At 35.7% G+C, this 12,441-nt stretch overlaps 2 protein-coding genes across 2 annotated transcripts in view; one reads left to right on the forward strand and one right to left on the reverse strand.

Annotated features, from left to right (window-relative positions):
• LOC134538748 (kinesin-like protein KIF11-B) overlaps positions 1-12,441 on the reverse strand; it is a 194,636-nt gene that overhangs the window by 84,867 nt on the left and 97,328 nt on the right. The window contains exon 10 of the mRNA XM_063380224.1: positions 9,944-10,083. Within this exon, the coding sequence (XP_063236294.1) occupies positions 9,944-10,083 (140 nt within the window). The remainder of the gene's footprint in view (positions 1-9,943; positions 10,084-12,441) is intronic.
• The window catches only part of LOC134538750 (uncharacterized), a 127,974-nt gene continuing 124,110 nt past the window's right edge, over positions 8,578-12,441 (forward strand). Inside the window, exon 1 of the mRNA XM_063380227.1 lies at positions 8,578-9,040. The gene's annotated coding sequence lies outside the window, so the exon portion shown is untranslated. The remainder of the gene's footprint in view (positions 9,041-12,441) is intronic.

Raw genomic sequence — 12,441 nt, forward strand, 5'->3', positions numbered from 1 at the left:
TGAGCCGTGTGAGGTAATGAAACGACATGTTCGAAACACTATAAAATGGATACCAGATGATGTTGCCACGAAGCTGATACTTTGCAATACTCGCTGGAGTGTGTTCTTTAAGGAGCACTAGTCCTGTATAACGTACGCAGTGATTTTGACATTTTTTTAACACTTTTTTTTCTAAGAAGTGTATGGTTATAAATGGTAAGTTCGAAACATTATAAAATGAAAACCAGACGATGTTGCCACGAAGCTGATACTTTGAATTACTCGCAGGAGTGTGTTCTTTAAGGAGCACTAGTCCTGTATAACGTACGTTTTGTTTTTGAGAATTTTTTAAGACTTCGAACAATGAGTACAGTATGTTAATAAATTGTCAAGTTCTAAACACTATAAAATGGAAACCAGATGATGTTGCCACGAAGCTGATACTTTGAATTACTCGCAGGAGTGTGTTCTTTAAGGAGCACTAGTCCTGTATAACGTACGCAGTGTTTTTGACATTTTTTTAACACTTCGTTATCTGAGATGTGTATGGTTATAAATGGTAAGTTCGAAACATTATAAAATGAAAACCAGACGATGTTGCCACGAAGCTGATACTTTGTATTACTCGCAGGAGTGTGTTCTTTAAGGAGCACTAGTCTTGTATAATGTACGTAGCGGTTTTGAAATTTTTTTTACACTTCATTCTCTGAGACGTGTGAGGTAATGAATCGTCATGTTCGAAACACTATAAAATGGATACCAGATGATGTTGCCACGAAGCTGATACTTTATATTACTCGCAGGAGTGTGTTCATTAAGGAGCACTAGTCCTTTTTACCTACGTAGCGGTTTTGACATTTTTTTTTACACTTAATACTCTGAGCCGTGTGAGGTAATGAAACGACATGTTCGAAACACTATAAAATGGATACCAGATGATGTTGCCACGAAGCTGATACTTTGCAATACTTGCTGGAGTGTGTTCTTTAAGGAGCACTAGTCCTGTAAACGTACGCAGTGTTTTTGACATTTTTTTAACACTTCGTTCTCTGAGATGTGTATGGTTATAAATGGTAAATTCGAAACATTATAAAATGAAAACCAGACGATGTTGCCACGAAGCTGATACTTTGAATTACTCGCAGGAGTGTGTTCTTTAAGGAGCACTAGTCCTGTATAACGTACGTAGTGTTTTTGACATTTTTTTAACACTTTGTTCTCTGAGATGTGTATTGTTATAAATGGTAAGTTCGAAACATTATAAAATGAAAACCAGACGATGTTGCCACGTAGCTGATACTTTGAATTACTCGCAGGAGTGTGTTCTTTAAGGAGCACTAGTCCTGTATAACGTACGCAGTGTTTTTGACATTTTTTTAACACTTCGTTCTCTGATGTGTGTATGGTTATATATGGTAAGTTCGAAACACTATAAAATGGATACCAGATGATGTTGCCTGGCAGCTGATAGTTTGAATTACTCGCAGAAGTGTGTTCTTTAAGGAGCACTAGTCCTGTATAACGTACGCAGTGTTTTTTGACATTTTTTTAACACTTCGTTCTCTGAGATGTGTATGGTTATAAATGGTAAGTTCGAAACACTATAAAATGGAAACCAGATGATGTTGCCACGAAGCTGATACTTTGCAATACTCGCTGGAGTGTGTTCTTTAAGGAGCACTAGTCCTGTATAACGTACGTAGTTTTTTTGACATTTTTTCAACACTTCGAACAATGAGTAGTGTATGGTTATAAATTGTCATGTTAAAAACACTATAAAATGGAAACCAGACGATGTTGCCACGAAGCTGATACTTTTTGTTACTCGCAGGAGTGTGTTCTTTAAGGAGCACTAGTCCTTTTTACCTACGTAGCGGTTTTGACATTTTTTTTTACACTTAATACTCTGAGCCGTGTGAGGTAATGAAACGACATGTTCGAAACACTATAAAATGGATACCAGATGATGTTGCCACGAAGCTGATACTTTGCAATACTTGCTGGAGTGTGTTCTTTAAGGAGCACTAGTCCTGTAAACGTACGCAGTGTTTTTGACATTTTTTTAACACTTCGTTCTCTGAGATGTGTATGGTTATATATGGTAAGTTCGAAACACTACAAAATGTATACCAGATGATGTTGCCACGAAGCTGATACTTTGAATTACTCGCAGGAGTGTGTTCTTTAAGGAGCACTAGTCCTGTATAACGTACGCAGTGTTTTTGACATTTTTTTAACACTTCGTTCTCTGAGATGTGTATTGTTATAAATGGTAAGTTCGAAACATTATAAAATAAAAACCAGACGATGTTGCCACGAAGCTGATACTTTGAATTACTCGCAGGAGTGTGTTCTTTAAGGAGCACTAGTCCTGTATAACGTACGTAGTGTTTTTGACATTTTTTTTACACTTCATTGTCTGAGACATGTGAGGTAATGAATTGTCATGTTAGAAATACTATAAAATGGAAACCAGATGATGTTGCCACGAATCTGATACTTTGCAATACTCGCTGGAGTGTGTTCTTTAAGGAGCACTAGTCCTGTATAATGAACGTAGTGTTTTTGACTTTTTTTCAACACTTCGAACAATGAGTAATGTATGGTTATAAATCGTCATGTTAGAAAAACTATAAAATGGAAACCAGACGATGTTGCCACGAAGCTGATACTTTGAATTACTCGCAGGAGTGTGTTCTTTAAGGAGCACTAGTCCTGTATAACGTACGCAGTGTTTTTGACATTTTTTTAACACTTCGTTCTCTGAGATGTGTATTTTTATAAATGGTAAGTTCGAAACATTATAAAATGAAAACCAGACGATGTTGCCACGAAGCTGATACTTTGAATTACTCGCAGGAGTGTGTTCTTTAAGGAGCACTAGACCTGTATAACGTACGTAGTGTTTTTGACATTTTTTTTTACACTTCATTGTCTGAGACGTGTGAGGTAATGAATCGTCATGTTAGAAAAACTATAAAATGGAAATCAGATGATGTTGCCACGAAGCTGATATTTTGCAATACTCGCTGGAGTGTGTTCTTTAAGGAGCACTAGTCCTGTATAACATACGCAGTGTTTTTGACATTTTTTTAACACTTCGTTCTCTGAGATGTGTATGGTTATAAATGGTAAGTTCGAAACATTATAAAATGAAAACCAGACGATGTTGCCACGAAGCTGATACTTTGAATTACTCGCAGGAGTGTGTACTTTAAGGAGCACTAGTCCTGTATAACGTACGTAGTGTTTTTGACATATTTTTTTACACTTCATTGTCTGAGACGTGTGAGGTAATGAATCGTCATGTTAGAAACACTATAAAATAGAAAACAGATGATGTTGCCACGAAGCTGATACTTTGCAATACTCGCTGGAGTGTGATCTTTAAGGACCACTATCCTGTTTAACGTACGTAGTTTTTTTGACATTTTTTCAACACTTCGAACAATGAGTAGTGTATGGTTATAAATCGTCATGTTAGAAACACTATAAAATGGAAACCAGACGATGTTGCCTTGAAGCTGATACTTTGAATTACTCGCAGGAGTTTGTTCTTTAAGGAGCACTAGTCCTGTATAACAAACGCAGTGTTTTTGACATTTCTTTAACACTTCGTTCTCTGAGATGTGTATTGTTATAAATGGTAAGTTCGAAACATTATAAAATGAAAACCAGACGATGTTGTCACGAAGCTGATACTTTGAATTACTCGCAGGAGTGTGTTCTTTAAGGAGCACTAGTCCTGTATAACGTACGCAGAGTTTTTGACATTTTTTTAACACTTCGTTCTCTGAGATGTGTATGGTTATATATGGTAAGTTCGAAACACTATAAAAAGGATACCAGATGATGTTGCCACGAAGCTTATACTTTGAATTACTCGCAGGAGTGTGTTCTTTAAGGAGCACTAGTCCTGTATAACGTACGCAGTGTTTTTTGACATTTTTTTATCACTCGTTCTCTGAGATGTGTATGGTTATAAATGGTAAGTTCGAAACACTATTAAATGGAAACCAGACGATGTTGCCACGAAGCTGATACTTTGAATTACTCGCAGGAGTGTGTTCTTTAAGGAGCACTAGTCCTGTATAACATACATAGTGTTTTTGACATTTTTTCAACACTTCGAACAATGAGTAGTGTATGGTTATAAATGGTAAGTTCGAAACACTATTAAATGGAAACCAGACGATGTTGCCACGAAGCTGATACTTTGAATTACTCGCAGGAGTGTGTTCTTCAAGGAGCACTAGTCCTGTATAACGTACGCAGTGTTTTTGACATTTTTTTAACACTTCGTTCTCTGAGAAGTGTATTGTTATAAATGGAAAGTTCGAAACACTATAAAATGAAAACCAGACGATGTTGCCACGAAGCTGATACTTTGAATTACTCGCAGGAGTGTGTTCTTTAAGGAGCACTAGTCCTGTATAACGTGTGCAGTGTTTTTGATTTTTTTTTATCACTTCGTTCTCTGAGATGTGTATGGTTATAAATGGTAAGTTCGAAACACTATAAAATGAAAACTAGACGATGTTGCCACGAAGCTGATACTTTGAATTACTCGCAGGAGTGTGTTCTTTAAGGAGCACTAGTCCTGTATAACGTACGCAGTGTTTTTGACATTTTTTTAACACTTCGTTCTCTGAGATGTGTATGGTTATAAATGGTAAGTTCGAAACACTACAAAATGTATACCAGATGATGTTGCCACGAAGCTGATACTTCGAATTACTCGGTGGAGTGTGTTCTTTAAGGAGCACTAGTCCTGTATAACGTACGCAGTGTTTTTGACATTTTTTTAACAGTTCGTTCTCTGAGATGTGTATTGTTATAAATGGTAAGTTCGAAACATTATAAAATGAAAACCAGACGATGTTGCCACGAAGCTGATACTTTGTATTACTTGCAGGAGTGTGTTCTTTAAGGAGCACTAGTCCTGTATAACGTACGTAGCGGTGTTGACATTTTTTTTTACACTTCATTCTCTGAGACGTGTGAGGTAATGAATCGTCATGTTCGAAACACTATAAATTGGATACCAGATGATGTTGCAATGAAGCTGATACTTTGCATTACTCGCAGGAGTGTGTTCCTAAAGGAGCACTAGTCCTGTGTAACGTACGCAGTGTTTTTGACATTTTTTTAACACTTCGTTCTCTGAGATGAGTATTGGTATAAATGGTAAGTTCGAAACATTATAAAATGAAAACCAGACGATGTTGCCACGAAGCTGATACTTTGAATTACTCGCAGGAGTGTGTTCTTTAAGGAGCACTAGTCCTGTATAACGTACGCAGTGTTTTTGACATTTTTTTAACACTTCGTTCTCAGAGATGTGTATGGTTATATATGGTAAGTTCGAAACACTATAAAATGGATACCAGATGATGTTGCCACGAAGCTGATACTTTGAATTACTCGCAGGAGTGTGTTCTTTAAGGAGCACTAGTCCTGTATAACGTACGCAGTGTTTTTTGACAATTTTTTAACACTCGTTCTCTGAGATGTGTATGGTTATAAATGGTAAGTTCGAAACACTATTAAATGGAAACCAGACGATGTTGCCACGAAGCTGATACTTTGAATTACTCGCAGGAGTATGTTCTTTAAGGAGCACTAGTCCTGTATAACGTACGTAGTGTTTTTGACATTTTTTCAACACTTCGAACAATGAGTAGTGTATGGTTATAAATGGTAAGTTCGAAACACTATTAAATGGAAACCAGACGATGTTGCCACGAAGCTGATACTTTGAATTACTCGCAGGAGTGTGTTCTTTAAGGAGCACTAGTCCTGTATAACGTACGCAGTGTTTTTGACATTTTTTTAACACTTCGTTCTCTGAGATGTGTATTGTTATAAATGGAAAGTTCGAAACACTATAAAATGAAAACCAGACGATGTTGCCACGAAGCTGATACTTTGAATTACTCGCAGGGGTGTGTTCTTTAAGGAGCACTAGTCCTGTATAACGTGTGCAGTGTTTTTGATTTTTTTTTATCACTTCGTTCTCTGAGATGTGTATGGTTATAAATGGTAAGTTCGAAACATTATAAAATGAAAACCAGACGATGTTGCCACGAAGCTGATACTTTAAATTACTCGCAGGAGTGTGTTCTTTAAGGAGCACTAGTCCTGTATAACGTACGTAGTGTTTTTGACATTTTTTTTTACACTTCATTGTCAGAGACGTGTGAGGTAATGTATCATCATGTTAGAAACACTATAAAATGGAAACCAGATGATGTTGCCACGAAGCTGATACTTTGCAATACTCGCTGGAGTGTGTTCTTTAAAGAGCACTAGTCCTGTATAACGTACGCAGTGTTTTTGACATTTTTTTAACACTTCGTTCTCTGAGATGTGTATGTTTATAAATGGTAAGTTCGAAACATTATAAAATGAAAACCAGACGATGTTGCCACGAAGCTGATACTTTGTATTACTCCAGGAGTGTGTTCTTTAAAGAGCACTAGTCCTGTATAACGTAAGCAGTATTTTTGACATTTTTTTAACACTTCGTTCTCTGAGATGTGTATGGTTATAAATGGTAAGTTCGAAACATTATAAAATGAAAACCATACGATGTTGCCACGAAGCTGATACTTTTATTACTTGCTAAAGTGTGTTCTTTAAGGAGCACTAGTCCTGTATAACGTACGCAGTGTTTTTGACATTTTTTTTACACTTCATTGTCTGAGACGTGTGAGGTAATGAATCGTCATGTTAGAAATACTATAAAATGGAAACCAGATGATGTTTCCACGAAGCTGATACTTTGCAATACTCGCTGGAGTGTGTTCTTTAAGGAGCACTAGTCCTGTATAACGTACGCAGTGATTTTGACATTTTTTTAACACTTTGTTTTCTGAGAAGTGTATGGTTATAAATGGTAAGTTTGAAACATTATAAAATGAAAACCAGACGATGTTGCCACGAAGCTGATACTTTGAATTACTCGCAGGAGTGTGTACTTTAAGGAGCACTAGTCCTGTATAACGTACGTAGTGTTTTTGACATATTTTTTTACACTTCCTTCTCTGAGACGTGTGAGGTAATGAATCGTCATGTTCGAAACACTATAAAATGGATACCAGATGATGTTGCCACGAAGCTGATACTTTGCAATACTCGCTGGAGTGTGTTCTTTAAGGAGCGCTAGTCCTGTATAACGTACGTTTTGTTTTTGAGAATTTTTTAACACTTCGAACAATGAGTACAGTATGTTAATAAATTGTCAAGTTCTAAACACTATAAAATGGAAAACACATGATGTTGCCACGAAGCTGATACTTTGCAATACTCGCTGGAGTGTGTTCTTTAAGGAGCACTAGTCCTGTATAACGTACGTTTTGTTTTTGAGAATTTTTTAACACTTCGAACAATGAGTACAGTATGTTAATAAATTGTCAAGTTCTAAACACTATAGAATGGAAACCAGATGATGTTGCCACGAAGCTGATACTTTGCATTACTCGCTGGAGTGTGTTCTTTAAGGAGCACTAGGTCTGTATAACGTACGTAGTGTTTTTTACATTTTTTTAACACTTTGTTCTGTGAGATGTGTAAGGTAATGAATCGTTATGTTCGAAACACTATAAAATGGATACCAGATGATGTTGCCACGAAGCTGATACTTTGCATTACTCGCAGGAGTGTGTTCTTTAAGGAGCATTACTCCTGTATAACGTACATAGTTTTTTTAAATATTTATAGCACTACGAACTTTGAGAATTTGAGGTTATGAATGGTCAGGTTAGAAACACTTAATAATTTAAACCATATGATGTTGCTAAGAAGCTGCTACTTTGCATTAATCGACGCATTGTGTTCTTAAAAAAAGCACTATTTTTTTTATTACATACTTAATTGTTAATAAAAAAATTATTTTCACTTAGTCCCTTGTTGCATTAACTTCCTACATATTATTTTCACCATGTACGATAATTACGGTACGATTTTCGATTCGAAGCTGGTCTTCGAAGCTAACTTATCCTCAGTAGGTTGTAGTGCAGTGTACAAGAACTTCCTACTGTTTAAGTCGTTTAAACTTTGTGAGTGTAGAACTAATCATCTTCCCATGCTTCGATACAAATCCGACCTAACTATTATTTGGATAATCCACCAATATAAACAATTTTATTTACAACACAGTTATCAAAGAAGTTTTAAAACAGAGACACTGCAAGTGTTTACATAAACTTTGTTCTGAAGCTGAATGCGTGACCAAGGTCAAGCCACCAGATGCAGCGCGTGTTTAACGTCTGGAGCGGCGAGGGTGTGTGCGACGCCATGTTTTTCGGCAAGCCATGTACTGTCCGAGTTGAAAACATACAACCACAAATACTTTTAGAAAATTATTTGGTGATTGGATGTGGAGCGGCTTTCTGTACGCGTAGCCACGTACAGTCTTGCCTCAAACCAATATTTAATTTCTATAATTATGTATGTTTCAGATTTTATTAGTGTGTTACCTCCATGGACAATTATTTGATTACTCTTTGGACTCTTAAGGTTTATTTTTGTTCATGTTGGCTATATGTTTATTTAATTTTCTATCTGTGCACAATGTTTACTAATATTTTGTTTGAAGGTTAATGTGGAGGGCAAGTATTTTCAGAATTTTTATATTTTAATTTAGTCAGATTGCTATAATTTGGTTAGGTATTAACGTATATTTTTCATCAGATACCAATGTATCAGTCAAGTTAATTAATCCCAGCCATGTTGTTTATTTAGGCTAACAATCAATGTTTAAATTATATAACAATTAGAGAGTTGAAGTTCATATGAGTGCAGGGAAGGATATAGAAGAAAAAAGTTGGGAAAAGCCATTGTTTAAATATGGCTTGATCGTATATTGAGTTCCACGAAAATGTGTTGTAACTTCAGAAAATGGTCTTAATATATCAAGAGTGGCAATTGATAATAATCCTGTGAAGTTTGGCCACAAATTGAAGTATCAGTTGTTTTAATCAGGTTTGATTTAGCTGAGTTTTGGCCATTCTCAGTATTTGCAATGCCTCAGGCTTGATTTGGTTCAAGAAGAATTTAGGTAAGCCTGAACGATCTGATTATTTTGAATGTTAAAAAAAAAAAAAACTATTCTTTGGCACAGATTAAACTGATAGGTTTGAAATATTCACAAGTTAAACTTTGTCGACAAGCTCAGAGGTAGAGGTGAGAATTTTGTGTGTAAACGATTGAAGCTAGTTTTGGGAAAATAATATTGATTACATACATATATGATTTTTCATCCAGACTGTATTTTAGCTACTTTAATATTTTGTTTTGTTATCAGATATAACTGTTCGAGTAAGGTTTTTCTTTTGTTCAACATAAATGAGGCAATATCCTATGTAAGAGAATAATTGATGGAAGTAGTTAATTTTATGGTTTTCAATGATACATGTTAATTCGTTGGAAATTATTTCATCATATGATATTAAATTTAATATTCCAGATAAAACCATGCCTATGTTGAATCTTATTGAATGATGATCGATAAAGTTGATGGAAACACTACAATCAGGCTATATCACAGTTACTATATATATATGTAAATGTTTGTTCTGTTTTAATATTATTTTTTCATGAATAATAATAGGAACATGGCGCCCATTTAAGTAGAAGAAATTATATTTACAGTAATGATCACCACAACGTGGTGCCGTACACCTCGAAGGAGAAGGAGGTTGAGTCGACAGAAGTGGCTACCACACGTGTGGCCAAAGTATACACCAAAGAAGAGAGGTTGCGACTTACACTGATTACGATACTACACTGATTAAGTTAAACACTATTAAGAATAAGCAAAAATTATTTTTCTATACCTTATTTTATTAAAATCATTAATGACCTACACATATAATTTATAAACATACATTGTGACAAATGTTTAGTTTTTGTAAACACAACCAAGAACATAAAACTTTTAACACGCAATTCTGTAACTTACTTATTGTTGTCTTCAGATCAGTAAAGAATGAGTCGCTTGTCGCCTGCAGTTCCATGGAACAGTTTTCAACGTTTAAAAGTTTCTGAAGTGCATCATTTTTGAAATTTTTGCACCGTTCTATGTTTTCATTTCTCACCTGCCTGCAGAAGAGAAATAATAAATTTAAAAAAATATATTATATATACATATATATGTACAAACTCTGTACCCTTTCAAGAAAATTACTTTTACAAATTTCCTGGACAATAAGCTTAAAAAAATTAGTACTGTACCTACAAACACAAACAATTTTAGCCTCTTAATAAAATCTTCTTAATAATAAGTCTAAATTTCTAACTTGAGAATATTGTTAGTAGGAATTTACTGTAGTATTCAATGAAATTTCACTTCTATAACTAAAATATGCCATCAAAATATTCTACATTAGCATAAATTTCATATAGTTTTGTCTTGTATTTTTATCATTTATAGTGTTTATCTGTTCAATTTGTACATTCTTAATACAAAATTAGTTTAAACAAGCAATAGTGTAGTACCTATGTACTTTGTACTAATGGCTTATGTATTAACTAGACTAATAACTTAAAAAAAAAAAAAAAATAATTACTTCATAACCATTCAGAACATTTAAATGTTTATTATGGTTATTTTGCAGATTATTTTTAATAATATTGTCGTGGTTCGAAATTTTGCAGGGTTATTGAAATCAAATTTAGGGACTTTACTGACGGGACTCTGGGACGGCTATCTCTGTTCACTCGTATGCGCAAGTGGCGTGACCATGTAATTGGGGCACGGGGCCGGCGCGGCATGCTGCGGGCTTGCAGTTACTGGGGCGCGCTGTCGTAACAGGCCGAGCAGTGTGGCCTGCACGTCGGGGTAGAGGGGGGTAGCCTTCCCAGATGTCCTAGTGAGTTGTTTAGTAAATTTGGCTTCAATAACGAGCGGTTGTTATGCTAGGCGCGGCGGTGCACGCAAATTTAAGCGCAAGTGAGTGGTAGCTTGGGGCTCACTGGCGGAAGCTATGCCGCTCGCCAGTGGCCACGAGTTGCTTAGGTCGTAATGTAATTTAAGTTAGTTTGTAATGTAATCGTCTTCAAGCTCACTCGTCAGGGGTCACGAGTCAGAGTCATAGTTTTTGAAATGTAATGTTCGTTCGGGTTTTAAGGGCAGGAGAGTCCCTTACGTTAGGTTTTAAAGTAATCGATCATCAAGAAATGCTTATTGGAAAATGTGAGTATTGAATTATCTTTGTCTTAATTTTAATTATAAATTATTATGTATTCGGAAGGATTAGGGAAAAGCTTAGTGAAGTTCTCTCTCTCTTGTATGGTCGTTCAGTAGTTAAGGAAGTAATGCAGAGATTGTTTTTGTTGTAAATTGTAATCCCGATATGAAAATGTTCGTTAAGACATTTTGATTATTTGACTTTAAAAATAAAATCATTTTAATTTAGTATTATGTTATTTTGCAAAATCTCCTTAGTTCAGCTCTCACCAGACATCCTGTACGGGATGACGAACCTATTAACTTTGATCCTAGGAACATTAAAGTATTTTATTAAGTTAAGAGCAATTGTGATTAATGCCTTTCGTATATTTTATGCCAAGCGAGTGTTTTTGTTTTAAGAGTTACGACTCTTCCCCCCGTAACATTTGGTGGTACGATTCCTCTCCCCCCCCCCCCCCCCCCCCCGCGTCAATATCAATTTTTAATAATTGTAATATTTCAACTAAAGTTATTATAGGGTTGTAGAGAGCTACCCATCATTAGGATTGCTGATTAATCTTAACATTTTATTTCTCCTGTTTGTTCGTAATATATATTTTTATAATTGAATTATTTCCTTTTTATGCACACTTTCGTCATGAATTCACAGCTGAACACAGTTCGCCTGTTAGAAATTATTTCATCCAGTAATTATAATAAGACTGTTTCGGTTTGGTGAGTTTGAATTGTTTAAGTTACTAGTAATAATTAAGTTTAAGAGGGCGTAGCAAGAGTCGCTTTCTAGGAGTACATCGGGCAAGACATCTCCTGTGTGTAGGGTGGTCCCGATTCCCAGGGAGTCAGCCAGATCACGCAACGACCGCAAATTATTCGCGATGGATTAATTATTTATCTTCAAAATAATTTTAATATCAGGACGTCTGCCAATTATAGCGTCAGACGTAGGGTGTAACGCCAAAGCCCCAGTAAACTTCTGCAGCTGGCAGATATTCCAGTCTGGAAGTTTCGCCAATGACATCCTACGCCCTGATTCGAGAGAATAGTCTTTGGTGAGATTGTCCTAAATTCCTAGCATTTTTCAGCAACCTGGAGGAACTGCTGATGCTGATTTCCTGATTTCTACAATTGTATTTTTTTCTTGATGTAAGCTTTTGGACTTACGCCATTGCTAAGCACATGTATGTCTGTAGAAGAAAACTACAAAAAACCAAAAGACAAAAAACACAAATTAGGCAAAAATTGCTGTTGTCAACAGGAAAATGGACTAA

The sequence above is a fragment of the Bacillus rossius genome, chromosome 14, assembly GCF_032445375.1.
Source record: "Bacillus rossius redtenbacheri isolate Brsri chromosome 14, Brsri_v3, whole genome shotgun sequence".
Classification (NCBI taxonomy): domain Eukaryota; kingdom Metazoa; phylum Arthropoda; class Insecta; order Phasmatodea; family Bacillidae; genus Bacillus; species Bacillus rossius.